The sequence below is a fragment of the Podarcis erhardii genome, assembly GCF_964252035.2.
Source record: "Podarcis erhardii genome assembly, chromosome: 10".
Lineage (NCBI taxonomy): Eukaryota > Metazoa > Chordata > Lepidosauria > Squamata > Lacertidae > Podarcis > Podarcis erhardii.
In genome coordinates, this window is record NC_138500.1 from 12,577,802 (window position 1) to 12,593,956 (window position 16,155).

Consider the following 16,155-nt stretch of genomic DNA (forward strand, 5'->3'; position numbering starts at 1 on the left):
ATTCTGGGAGATGAAGTTTAAGGGTGCTGAAAGCTGTTAGGTCCTTGTCCCCTCCGCCCAGAGCTACGATTCCCCAAATTCCCTGTAAAGAGAGATTTATTGTTAAGCCACTCTGGCAATTGCAGTTCTACGAGGGGAATAGGAGCCTCAAAACAACTCTCAGCACCCTTCACATAAGACAGCTTCCAGAATTCTTTGGGGGAAGTCATGACAGTTTTACATGGTATTGTAGTGTTTTGAATGTATGGGGTAAATGTTGCTGTAGTATTGATTACTCTGCCTTGTGGTGGCTATCCGAGATCTCCGGCAGAGGAGGTTTCTCCCCACCCTGCTACCTGAAATTCCCCAGCCACTCTGGGCAGCTTCAAATCAAGTGTTAAAAACAATACAGCATTAAATATTAAAAACTTCTCTAAACAGGGCTGCCTTCAGATGTCTTTTAAAGAGAAGAAAGCTGCTTATTTCCTTCACATCTGAAGGGAGAGTGTTCTACAGGGCGGGCGCCACTACTGAGAAGGTCCTCTGTCTGGTTCCCTGTAACCTCACTTCTCACAATGAGGGAACTGCCATAAGGCCCTCGGCGCTGGACCTCAGTGTCCGGGCAGAATGATGGGGGTGGAGACGCTCCTTCAGGTATACTGGACCGAGGCCGTTTAGGGCTTTAAAGGTCAGCACCAACACTTTGAATTGTGCTCAGAAACGTACTGGGAGCCAATGCAGATCTCTCAGGACTGGTGTAATATGGTCCCGGCGGCCACTCCCAGTCACCAGTCTAGCTGCCACATTCTGGATTAATTGCAGTTTCTGGGTCACCTTCAAAGGTAGCCCCACGTAGAGCGCATTGCAGTAACCCAAGCGGGAGATAACTAGAGCATGCACCACTCTGGCAAGGCAGTCCGCAGGCAGGTAGGGTCTCAGCCTGCGTACCAGGTGGAACTGGTAGACAGCCGTCCTGGATACAGAATTAACCTGCACTTCCATGGACAGCTGTGAGTCCAAAATGACTCCCAGGTTGTGCACCTGGTCATTCAGGGGCACAGTTACCCAATTCAGGACCAGGGAGTCCCCCACACCCACCCACCCGCCCCCTGTCCCCCAAAAACAGTACTTCTGTCTTGTCAGGATTCAGCCGAAACCCCCTGATGATCTCTCCCAGCGGCTTCATATAGAAATTATAAAGCATGGGGGAGAGGACGGAACCCTGAGGCACCCCACAAGTGAGAGCCCAGGGGTCTGAACACTAATCCCCCAACACCACTTTCTGGACACAGCCCAGGAGAAAGGAGTGGAACCACTGTATAACAGTGCCCCCAGCTCCCAGCCCCTCTAGACGGTCCAGAAGCATGTTATGGTCGATGGTATCAAAGGCCGCTGGAACTCCCTACCATTTGACACTCCCTGCCATTTGACACCAGACAGATTCCTTTGCAGCACCTGTTTAAGACATTTTTGCCTAGGCAACCTGTCTGGACACATAGATGCTGATGTCTCTTTAATCTCTTTTCAGTTTTCTGTTGGTTTTAATCGCTTCTTTAAAAATGTTTTCAATTACTTGGTTTTAACTAAATAAAAAAATTGTCCAGTAGCACCTTAGAGACCAACTAAGTTTGTTCTTGGTCTAAGGTTTCGTGTGCATGCATACTTCTTCAGATTTTTTGGCTTTAACTATTCTTATTTATCATTTTAATGACCCAGATTCAACGTTCCCTGGCCACCAGTACAAGGGCTGTTATGCTAGCCTAAGGGGCAATAATGGGATGCGGGTGGCGCTGTGGGTTAAACCACAGAGCCTAGAACTTGCCGATCAGAAGGTCAGCGGTTCGAATCCCCGTGACAGGGTAAGCTCCCGTTGCTCGGTCCCTGCTCCTGCCAACCTAGCAGTTCGAAAGCACATCAAAGTGCAAGTAGATAAATAGGTACCGCTCCGGTGGGAAGGTAAACGGCATTTCCATGCGCTGCTCTGGCTCGCCAGAAGTGGCTTAGTCATGCTGGCCACATGACCCGGAAGCTGTACGCCGGCTCCCTTGGCCAATAAAGCGAGATGAGCGCCGCAACCCCAGAGTCGGCCATGACTGGACCTAAATGGTCAGGGGTCCCTTTACCTTTAAGGGGCAATAATAACAGTTGTGCAATATGAAACCAAGTGCAATGGTTGCGTTAGCAGAAGCGGGATGTGCAACCTGTTGTGAGAACCATGCTAGCTCCTGGCACGTTCTCTTGTGCAAACCATTCCACTAGCACAAGTACACTGCTAAAGGACTTTAACACAGTGCTGCATTTAATTCCTCCCAGTATTTCTTGTAAGCAGCACAGATGTTTCGTTACAATCAAGCAGTATACGACTTTTGCCAAATCCAGCAAAATAAAGAGTCGTGCATGATGAGAGTTGTAGACAAGCAACATCAGGAGGGGCATGGCAATCTCATCCTCTGCTTTAACTGGTGATGCCAAGAATTGAACCCAGAAGCACCTCCATCCATCCATGTGCTCTAACCCTGAGCTTTGGTCCCTCCCTTAAGGCTCCGTCATTCTTTAAGATTCAGTAAAGTTGTGTGGGTGTTTTTTTTTTGCAATGAATGAAATGAAATCTGTTGCGTCTTCCAAAAATCAGTCCCTTACTTCGATGCTCTACCTGAACGGGCATAGCCCATAGGTTGGGACACAGGAAAAGGAACCACATCAGTTGATTAGTTTCAATGGCGACCAAGTTATTGATCTGTCCTAGAGTCATCTCTCCCATGGACAGGTTGGATGTGGAAAGTCTCAGCATCTTATTATAGATCATTGCCTGTGGAAAGAAGCAAGGCAAAATGTTGGTAGGTAGTATACATTCCCTTTCTTTAAATTATTATTATTTGTTTGCATATTTAATGAAGGAAAAAAGGATGAGAAAAACATTTAAGACCATAAAGTGAAAAAATAGTATATAAATGATACTGAGATGTCAGGGACCGTACTGAGGAAGAATGGTGGGAGCCACCCTCTCTCCACCCTCTCTCCCTGATCCTGATCCTGAATCTTCCCAGGAGCAGGAGGACAGTATCGATTTAGAACAGTGGTTTGCAGAGGGGCATAGTTCAGAAGGCAGAAGCTGGGAAATACTGGATGGGGAATAGCCAGCAGAAGAAATACCGGAAGAGAAAGAGTTAACAGATTCACAGTCTCTGGATAGCATCCACCCCCCTTCTCCGAAGTCTCGAAGAACTCAGGAAGTATCAGAACAGTAAAACGCAGAGGGTACAAGCTCAGATTACAAGACGTAGGAGTGACATGGATTAATAGGGACAGAGGGGGGAGTATCCCTTAATTGGGAGCACCGCCATTTCTAGGAGACGGGTTCTTTGTTCTCTCGCTGTGATTATTAAAGATTCTAACTGGTAAGGCGTTCCTTTCATTTGATCTCTTATCTACTGCCACGGGGGGAGGAAGCCAATTCCCCGAAGCCTGACATGAGACTAACAACAACAACAAAAAGACCATCGTCAATTCACAATCTAAACACAATAACTATCAGTATTGTATTTAGTTAAATGTGTGAGTAGAAAGAAGCCCTCCAAACGTCCAGAGAAATATCCACACAAAATTGAAATATGTTCAAATGTAGCAAGGGCTGCCTGCAATAGTTAGTGGGTTGCTGTATAAGTCTCTAAGCAACCATAAGGGCTCATAAAATCCACTTTTGACGTCCTCCCATTAATCCCCATACTACAGGAATAAAAGTACATGATCCTTAGGGATGTGCTCCACGAGGAGCTGGCTTGAGGCCTGAGGCCCATTGGCAGACCAACTCTACGCTACAAAGATGTCTGCAAACAAGACATGAACGTTGGCAACATCAACCTCGCTTTGTGGGTATCTCTCGCAGATGACCACAGCACCTGGAGGCAGTCAGATGGTGTATCCATATCGGTGACCAGAGGAGGAATCAGAGGCAGATTTGGGGAGTGCTGCTGGTTCGGTCACACTAGGTGTGGACCCTTGGGGGCGCTGAAGGGAGCGCCGTAACTCTGCTTTAGGATGGAGCATGAGAGACAGGGGGCGTCGAATTTCGACATCATTTGCGGGTGGGGAGAAACCTTCCCTCAGCATCAATCTGTAGGGGGCAAATGTCACAAGACAGTCTGGGAGGGGGTTCATTACAGTTTGATGAATTGTGGGTGTTTTTCTTTCTTTTCAATCCAGAACAATAAAAAAAGACTTGCCACTGCTTCAGGCTGAGATTCCTCTCCTCGGAACAGCCTTGCAGCATTTCTGGGCCAGACTGAGCATGGGAACTATGTTTCGTTTTGATGCAGTGGCATTCCTACGGCCCAGGAATGTGACAGGGCTCCTCTGAAGAGGAAGTGTGCCAAAGCTTATAAAAAGGAAAAGAAAAAAAATTCAACTACTCACAGCCACCTCATAAAAATGTAAGTGAATCTGAAAGTAGTTCAAATTACATTCTCCCATTGCCCCTGAAAGTCGACAATATCCCTCCCCCACAACCTTTGTGGGGGACAAAACATTGTTTGAAGGTGGGGTGGCGGCTAAGGGTTGGGGAGACTTCTGCCCAGTTCAATTTTAAAAGCCTGATACCACTTGGTGGGGCAGACCTATATAGCTGGCTCCAGCCTTGTGATTCAAATCAGGCACCCCCAGCTGGTTTTGGACTACAACTCCCATCATCCCTAGCTAACAGGACCAGTGGTCGAGGATGATGGGAATTGTAGTCCCAAAACATCTTGGGGATGCCGGATTCAAATATTATTTCTTTAAAATCTCTATCCTGTCATTCCTCCCAAAGGAGCCCAAGGTATAAAATAACTAAACATCAAAACAGTAAATGTTTTTTTAAAACCCTACAAACTTCTGAAAACATATTTTAAAGTAGTTAATGTTGTCAAGATTGCCAGACAATGTCTTTTAGTCCTCAAGTGCCTGAGTGAACAGTCATGTTTTATAATTTCTCTGGAATGTTATTAATGAGAGAGCAGATGCATCTTACAGAGGAGGGCATCCTATTAACAAGGAGCCACCACCAAGAAGGCCCTGTCGTGTGTCAATGCCAGCCGGGCTGCAGCCAGCAATGGCACTATGATGGAAGAAGAGTGGGATGAAGCAAGATGTAAACAGGTCTTTTGCCTCTGCTATCAGGTACAAAGGACACTGGAGAGACTCCTTAATGCCATCCAAACAGCCAAACACTTTTTATCTAATCTGCCCCAATCCTCCTGGTCCGATTAGTCCAAAGTGTGGATAATTTGAAGCCTTGACCAAGCCATTTCACAGCCTGTGGAGTAATGTCTTTATTTACCAGCAAAGCTCCTCGTAGATTGATGCCTGTTTCTATGGTAACATAGTAGGAGGCCTGGAGAAAGGTCCTTTGCAGGATGAGGGCCAGGAAGAGGAGAACTGCCAGGACATAGGCGTTTTTGAGGAAATTGGTCGAAGTGAGGAACGGATCTGTAGAATTCTACGGAGCAAAATGGAAGAGATTGTTTCAACTAAGAGATAATATTGGAGGTCTAACCGAACAGCAAGAAAATGAAAAATAATAATAATTAGGGCTGTCACTCAATTATAGAAGGCCTAAGGCAATTAACCTGGAAAAAATGCATAAACGTGAATGTGAATAAACAATAATTGCTAAGAAAACAGCATTGTTTCTTTGTTTAAACAAACCACAATTTTTCTCTAAAGTATCAAAAAGAGAAAGTACAGTTAAAAATAAGAAGACTAAAATAATTCTGGAGTCTCTGATAAACAATAGTTTGTTGGTTGAAGAAACACACATCTTCCCTCCCGCTGTTTCATTCATGATTTGTTAAACCATAGTTTCCTGTTACATATGAATTGGGAAGCTTTTGGTATAAGTGCTTCTTACAAACCAGGCTATCAAATGTCTCAACTTGGACTGTTTAAAAAGAAAAAGCCTATTCAAATGATGCTTTGACACACAAACACACACGCCCTTCCCCCATCACCTAAATTTTAGGTCCAATAAACAATAACCAACTGAGGACCAACAAGCTATCTCCCTAAAAAACATACTCTAATTTTACTTACTCTAACTGGGTAAATAGCTCCAGAGGTTAAGGCAGTGTAGTTTGCAGACGTTGCATTGGTCATGAGAATGTCGTCTTCAGTCTTGTTAGAAAAACTCATAACGATGCCGGAAATACAGAGCGGTCCAGCAAACCCCAGCAGGTCGGCTAAGTAACGGAACGTACTGCTCAGAAGGATTGGCCGCCCAAAGGCACGATACATGGCAAGCCAGATGGAAGGCTTGCGGTTTGGCTTGTCCTCCACCTTTTTCTGAGAAAGAAATAATAATAATAATAATTATAATTTATTATTTATACCCCGCCCATCTGGCTAAGTTTCCCCAGCCACTCTGGGCGGTTTCCAATCGAGTGTTAAAAACAATACAGCATTAAATAGGGTGGATGCAAATTTTCAAAATAAATAAAACTTTTTTTTCCTTGTGAGGATGCTGCTCTCTTCTAAAAATAAATCAACTTACATGAAACAACCCGAACAGAAGCATGTTTGTCCTACAATCAATCTCTAAAACTGAATCGATACAGGGTACGTTGAGGTAAAGGGGCTTTTCTACGTAAACGAAGAACCAGCATGACCATTTCCCCAAATATGGATATTCACGTTCTGTCCGATTTGCACCATTGCTTTAGGAAAAATGGAGTGGCAACTATCCTTTGGAAACAGGACTCGCAGAAATTGGAGCTGACGGTCCATTCAATTAACTACCCAAAATCATCCCACATGGAGATTGTGCTGAAGGCACTCCCTATTCATTATTCTTGGTTTGACTTTGGCTCCTTTTAGTTTGGTTTATTGTTCATTTGATCCCCACCCCCACCCCACCCTCACACCCTGTAATCTGCCTTGAAACTCTTCTTGGATTATATGTGACATATAACTTTAGAAAACAGCCAACTAAATAAAAATAGAATTATTACCGCTGCTATTATAGTAACAGATCTTTGGTAGATTGCTTTGACATAGGACCATGAACCTGAGGCTGACAAGAGTTATTCTCACCACAAAATTGTGTCTGAGAAAATTTAACTGCCTCATGTTCAGCATCTTTCGCTGAAGCACGATAAAAGGCTTTGGGGAAGAAAAGACTCCTACATTCTCTGAAGGGATAGAATGCACTCAAGGCCAGCTCTGTCCCATTTTATACAGGAACAGTTTGGCTTAATCCTTCTCTCCTCAGAAACCTTATAAACTGGCTATGCATGAGTAACAGCTAGCAAGATCGCTGAAATATAAGTCTGTGGTACCAGCGTGAACAATGGCAAACGGTAGCAGCTGCCTCAGGCCTCCAGATGTAGAATAACTCTCGGAACTTTCCTAAATTTGCCTGTAGTTCCTTTTTCAAAGCAGGTGTGGCAAGGATTGGATATGAAAAGCATGCAATCTACCCCCAAGCTTAGGCATTTTGGGGCACCGTGGGACCCCAAAACAGGATGTCCCGATTTTATCAGGACAGTTGAGGGGTATGCAATGGCCATCTGACCTCTGTTCAAAAATCTCTGGTGAAGGATCCGATGAAGATGAATTCGGCTGGATCAATGGGAGAAATTATGGAAATGTGATATTAAATTTATGGCATGTTACACAATCAGAGAAAATTTGATGAAAATGGTGTACCAATGGTACTTAACTCTGCTAAAATTGGCTAAAATTTGCAAACTAAAATCAAATACCTGTTGGAGATGCAAGAAAGAAATAGGAACAATGTTTCATATGTGGTGGGAATGCCAACCTATTAAACAATTTTGGAATGAAATATATGAAGAAATAAAAAAGATGTTTAAAATAACTTTTAGTGAAAAAAACCAGAGGCATTCCTTTTAGGTATAATCACAAACTATATTCCTGACAATCAAAGGAAAGTATTCCTCTATGCGACAACAGCTGCCAGGATGCTCATAGCAAAAAATTGGAAAGGGAGAAAAATTCCATCAATGAAAGAATGGCAAATTAAATTGTGTGAATATATACATCTGACAAGACTCACAGCATTCATAAGGGAACAATCGGACCAAAAATTATTAAAAGAATGGGGATGTGCTAAAAAGTATATGAAAAAACATTGTTCTGGAGTAAGTATATCGGTATGTAACGAATGAAGCTTTGCAGGGTTAAAGAAAAACTGTGCAAAACGTATAAAGATAGAGGTAATCGGACACGACTAAATGACTAAACAACAACAAAATCTACATTAGACGCAACAATTTAGAAAGAGTAAAAATTTTGAGGTCTTAGAACAAAGGAAGGAAGTCAATATGTGTATATGTACGTAACGATCAGAATGATGATATGGATTTATTTGTAGATGTGTTTTTGTTTTGTGTTTGTTTTTTCTGGTGTTTTGTGTTTTGTTTTGTTTTTGCTTGTTTGTAGTGCTTTATTTTGGATTCAATGTTTGTAATTTTTGTTGTAATTTTGCATTGAAAATAAAAAAATTAAAATTTAAAAAAAGGAAGATGAATGAACTTGGATGGCTTTCAAAGTGGGTTAGACAAATTACTGGAAGGTAAGATTGCATCAAGGGACGCGGGTGGCGCTGTGGGTTAAACCACAGAGCCTAGGACTTGCCGATCAGAAGGCCGGCGGTTCGAATCCCTGTGATGGGGTAAGCTCCCGTTGCTCAGTCCCAGCTCCTGCCAACCTAGCAGTTCGAAAGCATGTCAAAGTGCAAGTAGATAAATAGGTACCACTCCGGCGGGAAGGTAAACGGCGTTTCCGTGTGCTGCTCTGGTTCCCCAGAAGCGGCTTAGTCATGCTGGCCACATGACCCAGAAGCTGTACACCGGCTCCCTTGGTCAATAAAGCGAGATGAGCGCCGCAACCCCAGAGTCGGTCACGACTGGACCTAATGGTCAGGGGTCCCTTTACCTTTTAAGGGTAAACACAATGGCTGTGTTTGACCTCAACTATTGGAGGCATTATAGGAATCAAAAGCAGAGCGAGTGGCTGTCACAATCAGGTTCTCTTCCCGCTAAGGAAGTTACCTTTTGCTCCTCATACGCATCTTTCAAGCGGACGTAGTTTGTAAGGGCTCGCATGGCGATCGGCAGTTTCCCAATCGCCTTCAGGTCAATAGGCTTCCTGTGAGCTGATATGATAAGCGTGTTCATCCACCAGTAGGTTGCTTTGGAGAGCAAGTTGACAAAGGGCTGCAGGAACCTCACACCCAGATCCTGTAGATCTTCAGGAGGCTTCACTTTCTGAGGGTCTGTGAAAAACACATATTTCTGGGGATAAAAACAACAAAGAACAAGTTGAGTGGCAGGTGATTTTTAAAATGTTTTTCCTCCCCATTTCTTTTATTTATTTATTTATTTATTTTATTTATATACAGTGGTACCTCGGGTTACATACACTTCAGGTTACATATGCTTCAGGTTACAGACTCCACTAACCCAGAAATGGTACCTCGGATTAAGAACTTTGCTTCAGGATGAGAACAGAAATCGCGCAGCAGCAGTGGGAGGCCCCATTAGCTAAAGTGGTGCTTCAGGTTAAGAACAGTTTCAGGTTAAGAACGGACCTCCAGAAAGAACTAAGTACTTAACCAGAGGTACCACTGTATTAAGTTATAAATAGTAAGCTTCTTGGCCACGCAGAGACTAGAACCTGAATTTTCTCAGTCCAGAACTAACACCCTTAACAACTGCACCACACTGGGCTCCTGGGTCGTTTTTAACAGCCTGTCGTTTGTTACATGACTACTCCCTTTAAAAATTAGTTGCTCTTCCAAATGGTTCTTCTCTCAAAGATAAGAGCACAAGCAGGGCCTAGCTGGAGCAGAGATCTGAGACTTCTACCAGGAATGCAGAATCTGTGTCCCACCAACACCCATCACCCCTGACCGTTGGCCATGCTGGCTGGGCCTGATGGGAGTTGGGTGTCCAAAAACATCTAGAAACATCTAATTGCCCTCCAGATATTTTTGGACCACAATGCCATGTTCTCCATCCAGGTCACAGGGTCCCTGCCATCTGTGAACAACTGCCCACTCCAAAAACTAAGGAATGAGGGTGACAGATTTTCGTAAGAAAGGAGTTTTTGTTTCCTTCTACTTCAGTAGTGAGGGTTTCCTTTCTTTCCACACTTGGACCACCATGAAACAGAAATGCTTCAGCAGGTGTTTCCAACAGGTAAAGTGTCCCACATGGTGCGAAAGATGCAGGTGTGGGGTGTGATCCATGAGAGGCAGTCAAGTACAACATTTCTTGAAATGCTAGAGAAGACATGCGAGGGAATGTTTGGTCCAGCCAGTCGAAACTTCCTATTCCTCCTGGCTGGAACATCCTTCCTTTTGCATGTGATAGTAGGTGGGCATGACCTAACCTGTCCAGGTAACAAAAGGACAAGCCATGCAACAACCTCTCTCTCTTTTTGACTTCCTTCTTCGTTTGACCAGCTTTTAGCTAGCTCTCAGTTAGCAGAAGCACAGGGATTATTCCCCCATATGGGGTAGATCCACATGTACATATTTGTAACGAAGTCTGCCTTCCGGAATCCAACTGTGAACTGATGTGAGTAAACTTCTTTTATTGACTTTGAATAAGATTGTGGCGTTTTTATTCTTTTAAGAGGGATTTAAGGGAACTGACCAGGAACGTACAATTCAATCTGAGACAGACTGAATTGTATAATAGTGAGCAGCTCACACGAGCCTGCGACCAGCTATCTGCTGTGCATGTAAAAAGGGGAATGTAACTCTGCTAAGTAAAGGAACTTGCTAACATAAATTAGGAAGGATATCAATAAACAATTTATATTCTCCTGCCACCCTGAACATTTCCATAGCAGAGACCTGCAGTGGGGCTGCACAAGAAGAAGTTCCAATAGTGAAGGGTTTCCCAAACTTGGGTCCCCAGGTGGTTTTGGACTACAAGTCCCATCAACCCTAGCTAGCAATCAGCTGGAAACCCAAGTTTGGGAAACATTGCTATAGCGCATGGGAAGTGGGGAGGTTGATATACACCCTAATTCAAAGCCACTGCATGATGCACCTTTTTTGTGTGCTTTTTACACAGGGTCCTAAATCTGTAAGCCAGCATTGCAAAACAAACACTCCAAGAACTGGGAGATGATGGGAGTGATTGACTTCAGCAAGGGCTAAACTCTTCCACCCCACTAGCCAGTGGCTGGTGGATAACGCGGCAAAGTTATCTAAAGTCTGGAATCTATGCCAAGCGGAACACACCCTGACACGGATGACGTTGATCTCCACTGCCATCAATAACCCATAGAGCACAACCATTAGTCCGGTGATGCAGAAACGCAGCTGCTTAAAGCTGAACCCATCTTGGCAATATCTGACCAGCTTGATAGTTTTGGTGACAAAGGCCATGACCCAGTACAAAAACAGAGCTGCGAAATAAAGGAAGAAATAAGACTTAGTTATACATAGGTATCATTAATCTCTCATCTATTAATCAATCTGTCCAGAGTCTGCTGAGGATATAACCACTTTAAAAACAGAGGTTATGGAAACAGTGTGTTGTTTCCAATGTTTTTCTTCTTTGGCGATTGTCTTCCATAAACACGGTTTTAACAGTGAGTCCGTAAGTGACTGTGGAGGCCAATTCTGGATCCACATGTCCTTCCACGGTGGGGACATTGGTTTCTAGACGGGAGTTGATCACGGTGTGGATTTGCCAAGCGTGTCTTCCTCTTAGCACATTTCTCCCTTGTGTCCTGAGTTCAAGTGTCTTCAAAGCCCATGACACCTTTGGTAAAAACTGTTCTCCAAAAAAAAACACTACATTTTTTTTTAGATTTGCCTTGAGACAGTCTTTAAACCTCTTTTGTTGACCACCAGCATTACGCTTTCCATTTTAGCCATACTCAAAGTAGGCCCAGCAATCTTAACGGACGTGGCTAACTTAAGTGCATTAATTTTGATGGGTCTACTCTGAGTCGGATACAATCCACTAGAGACAACTGAACAAGGCTGACATATAATAGGCATCTAAAGATTGCTATCCTAAATCTACAAGCCCTTTTCTCAATGCACTGGTGTCTTCTGCTCTGTGGGATGTACACAGCCTCTCTAGCTGTTGTGTCTCTGCCATGCATTCCCACGGAGGGAAAACACACGTGTGTCTCATTTTATTCCTCAGAGCACAAATATTTATTTATCAGCAGGGAATCCAGCATGGCTTAGGTTGCACCAGTTTGCTCAAAAAGCCCACTGAAAAGAGAGTGTGTGCTTTTTAAAACAAAAACAAAAAACCAACTGCTTACCCAGAAGTAGTTTTGGAAAATTTGAGGTCTCAATATTGTGGTAATAAACGATAGATGTTGTCGCTGCTACAAATCCCATTATAGCAGGGAGGAAGAGATGTAGGTGGCGAGACTTCAACTGTCTGCAAGGGAACAAGGGTGATGTCAAAAATGTGACTGGATTGCCAAGTATCGAGTTCCAGGCAGATAAACTATAAAGCTCAGAAGCCCCTGTTCAAATCTCACCCCTGTGAAAGATTCACTAGCCAGCCTTGGGCACTAAGCCTACACACAAGACTGGCTCTTGATGTTGTTTTGTAAAGTGCTTTGAGGTGGGTTTTTGTTCGTTTTTTATGATCACGTGGTTATATAAATTTAATGGCATAAATAAAACAAATCCCAACAGGCTCAGGCAGCATGGTCAATGGTCAGGGGACATAAGAGTTGTGGTTCAAAAACTTTTGGAAGCCACAAGGCTGGGGAAGCTTGGAGTAGGATATTGCTAAAAAGCACATGGGAAGATGGTAGAAAGCGAGGATATTAGGATAATATGAGCTTTAGCCCAATGGCCCACCTAGACCAGCATCCTGTGGCCAGCCAGATGTCTGTAGGAAACCTGGAAGCAGGATGTGAGCTCAAGAGCATTCCCCCTATGATGTGGCCCCCAACAACTAGAATTCAGAAACACTTAATGCCTTTGACTGTATAGGCCAGGGGTCAGCAACCTAAGGCCCATGGGCCACAAGCAGCCCATGGGGGTCATTTAACCAGCCCATGGACCCCCACTGCCCACTCAGGGACCCCCGCCACCCGCTCGGTTGGCTCCTGTGCACCACGCTAAACCAACATGGAGCAGAGTGGGGACCGCCTTCCACGACGCTGGCCGGCTTCCCATTGACTGCAGGAAGCTCCTGCAGTCAATGGGAAGCTGTGCATGCCTCTTCTGCCCCGGAAGGAGCGCCGGAAATAGTGTTTGTGCATGCATGCACACACATACACGCACACACCGCGGCATCTTAAGACCGTGAACTGGCCCAAGCCACAAAAACTTTGCCAACCCCTGGTGCAGGCAGAGCTAGCAGCCATGGCTAGCAGCCACTGATAGGATAAAGCTCTAAGTGTTCCATTTCTTGGCTGTAGTCTACTAGACAGTCCAAAGATAATTGTGGGAGACCTCCAGACCGTCCCTGTTTCGGAGTGAGATTCAATCACATACTGTACCAGCAACTTCAAGTTGAGCAATGAATGCTGATACGGAGCTGTTGCGCAACAAACCGCCTTTCCCAGAAGATCAGACTTTTTGCAATAAGGAAAGTGGTGGGAAACGCATCGGAAAACATGAGACAGCACTTGCTTTGACGCAGCGTTGCCCAGAAAACAGACCAGTGTGAACAAATAGTTGACGTTGTCTCATCTCACTGCAAACAAAAGCAGGATGGATGCTGGCCTAGAAACTTCAAGAGGGAGACGAACAACAGCAAGGAAAGTGAAATGTTCCACCTGCTGCTGGCATTTCTGTCTCAGTGTCTGTTGCAGCTGGGGAAAGTTAAATAGAACGGCAATGCCTTTTCCCTTTAGGAAGCAAAGAAGAAAGAGGCTTGCAGTCCTTTGGGAAATGCTATGAGCTTGGTGTTACACAAGTAGCAAGGGATTTTTTTCTCCCACTCCGTAAGAATGTAAGAGATCAGGTCAGTGGCCCACCATAGATCAGTATCCTGTTCTGACAGTGGCCAACTTGATGCCAGTGGGAAACCCGCAAGCGGGGCGGAGGAAGGGGGTGCGGTGGGGGCGGGTGGAACTGGGTGTCACCACTGAGGGGGGTGACAAAATGCCAGGCGGCACTCACCACGGAGCCTGCAGCATGCCCGAGCTACACGTCTCTCCTGGGAGTGACATGGTGGCTTGGGCACCCGTGGGCTCCACGCTGCCCCAAACGGTCCGCCCGTCACCTCCCCATCAGCTGTAGGGCCGCTGAGTGGGAGGAGGCAAGCAGACTCCTCGGAGGCCCCACGGAGCGTCCTGCCCCAGCTGGCCCTGCCCCGCGGGCAGCCGGCTCTGGCCCTGGGTGCAGGGCACGTGCCCTGGCCCAGGTGCCCAATCGGCTTGCTCTGCTGCTGCCTGAAAGCAGGAGTCAAGCACAATAGCTCTTCCCCCTCCTGTGGCATCCAACACAACCGTGGAGGTGGAACATAGACGTGAAACCTTGTAGCCATCAATAGCTCTCTCCTCCATGAATCCGCCTAAACCTCATCTAGGTTGGTGGCCATCACTGTGGGAGCGAGTTCCAAAGTTGAACTATGTGCAGCCAAGCACTTACGCATCTGAAACGATGCCCTCTCCTATTTCACACACGTGCACAAACAGGAGGGTGAACGTCAGGATCCATCGCAGGTTGTGTCCAGGGAAGTGAAGCCACGTGTTGTGATGGATCTGAACTTTTGAGCTTTGGCTTCCCCAGCCTGAAATGTACAAACATACGCATCAAAAGATATTCCTGGGGACTCCTAAAACCCTTGGACCCTTTCGGAAGCAAATGACAATAAAAGCATCGTGAAGGAACTTCAGACAGATTGGCTTAGTTTTATTGATTACTTTGCACTGGCATAGTGGTCTCGGAAGGCAGGGTTTTTTTAATGGTAATTCCACTACAACTCTTTACAGAAGCTTCTCTGTCTTTTCTTGAATTTTGCAGACTCATACAACTATAGAATGGTAGAGTTTAAAGGTGCCCCAAGAGTCATCAAGACTGTTTTTCAGTACCCATCCCATGTACATATACAGTGGTACCTTGGGTTACATATGCTTCAGGTTACAGTCTCCGCTAACCCAGAAATATTACCTTGGGTTAAGAACTTTGCTTCAGGATGAGAACAGAAATCGTGCAGCAGCGGCACAGAGGCAGCAGGAGGCACCATTAGCTAAAGCGGTGCTTCAGGTTAAGAACAGTTTCAGGTTAAGAACGGACCTCCGGAACAAATTAAGTACTTAACCCGAGGTACCACTGTACCTCGGCCCTCCAGATGTTTTTGAGACTACAATTCCCATCATCCCTGACCACGGGTCGTGCTTGCTAGGGATCATAGAAGCTGTAGGTCAAAAACATCTGGAGGGCCAAGTCTGAGGAAGCCTGGTATATAGCAACACAAAAACATTTCAGACAGGAATGTTCCAAACAACAATGCACATAACTTAGCAGGTCATAAACTCTCAGCCGCGTATTACTTACCAATGAACAATATAGGAAAGGTGATAAATAAGAGGAAAACGTGAGGTACCAAATTGAGGGCATCCAGAAAGCAGACGTTCTTTAAGAAGCCAGCGCTGATGTTATAGGCAGAAGGGTTGTCGTTGCCACAAAATGCGACTTTCATTGCTTCCACTCAGTTGCGCTGACGAGAGGGAAACAAACCAAATGTTTGTGATAACATCAGGGGAAACTTTTTGGGCTGTTTATTTATTTGCTTGTTAGCCCAAACACAAACCTGTCCTTAGCAAACACATCAGATCTTTGAAGAATTACAGGACTAGAGGAGCCTCTATGAAGAACAGCACGAGGCCTACAAGGCAAAGGACCAAAAATTGAGCCATATCTGCACCGAACATTTAAAGCACCATTATGTCACTTTAATGGCCATGGCTTCCCCCAAAGAATCCTGGGAGCTGTAGTTTGCTAAGGATGCTGACAGGAGTTTGAACACCTTATTCCCCTCACAAGACCACAATGCTCCAAGGGGCTCAGACTGGCAAACACAGTCCAGGTATCTTCATAACAAGGCTGTAAGGTAGGATAGACTGGGAAAAAGAGGTTGTTGTTGTTAGAATTTATATACCACCCTATACTCGGAGGTCTCAGGGCGGTTCACAGAATTATTTAGCAAGCTCTGAGGCTGGTACATCATCCTCTGA

At 45.0% G+C, this 16,155-nt stretch overlaps 2 protein-coding genes across 11 annotated transcripts in view; both read right to left on the bottom strand.

The window, feature by feature from the left end:
- The window catches only part of ABCC9 (ATP binding cassette subfamily C member 9), an 87,785-nt gene that overhangs the window by 69,410 nt on the left and 2,220 nt on the right, over positions 1-16,155 (bottom strand). For all 10 annotated transcript variants that reach the window (XM_081879624.1, XM_081879622.1, XM_081879620.1 and 7 more), the window contains 8 exons: positions 15,476-15,638; positions 14,567-14,708; positions 12,271-12,392; positions 11,228-11,394; positions 9,024-9,266; positions 6,046-6,294; positions 5,294-5,452; positions 2,633-2,788 (listed from right to left, as the gene is read on the bottom strand). In XM_081879624.1, the coding sequence (XP_081735750.1) occupies positions 2,633-2,788; positions 5,294-5,452; positions 6,046-6,294; positions 9,024-9,266; positions 11,228-11,394; positions 12,271-12,392; positions 14,567-14,708; positions 15,476-15,620 (1,383 nt within the window). In that variant the 5' untranslated portion in view covers positions 15,621-15,638. The remainder of the gene's footprint in view (positions 1-2,632; positions 2,789-5,293; positions 5,453-6,045; positions 6,295-9,023; positions 9,267-11,227; positions 11,395-12,270; positions 12,393-14,566; positions 14,709-15,475; positions 15,639-16,155) is intronic.
- The window catches only part of LOC309351961 (sulfotransferase 6B1-like), a 121,360-nt gene that overhangs the window by 61,550 nt on the left and 43,655 nt on the right, over positions 1-16,155 (bottom strand). The gene's annotated exons all lie outside the window — the stretch shown is intronic.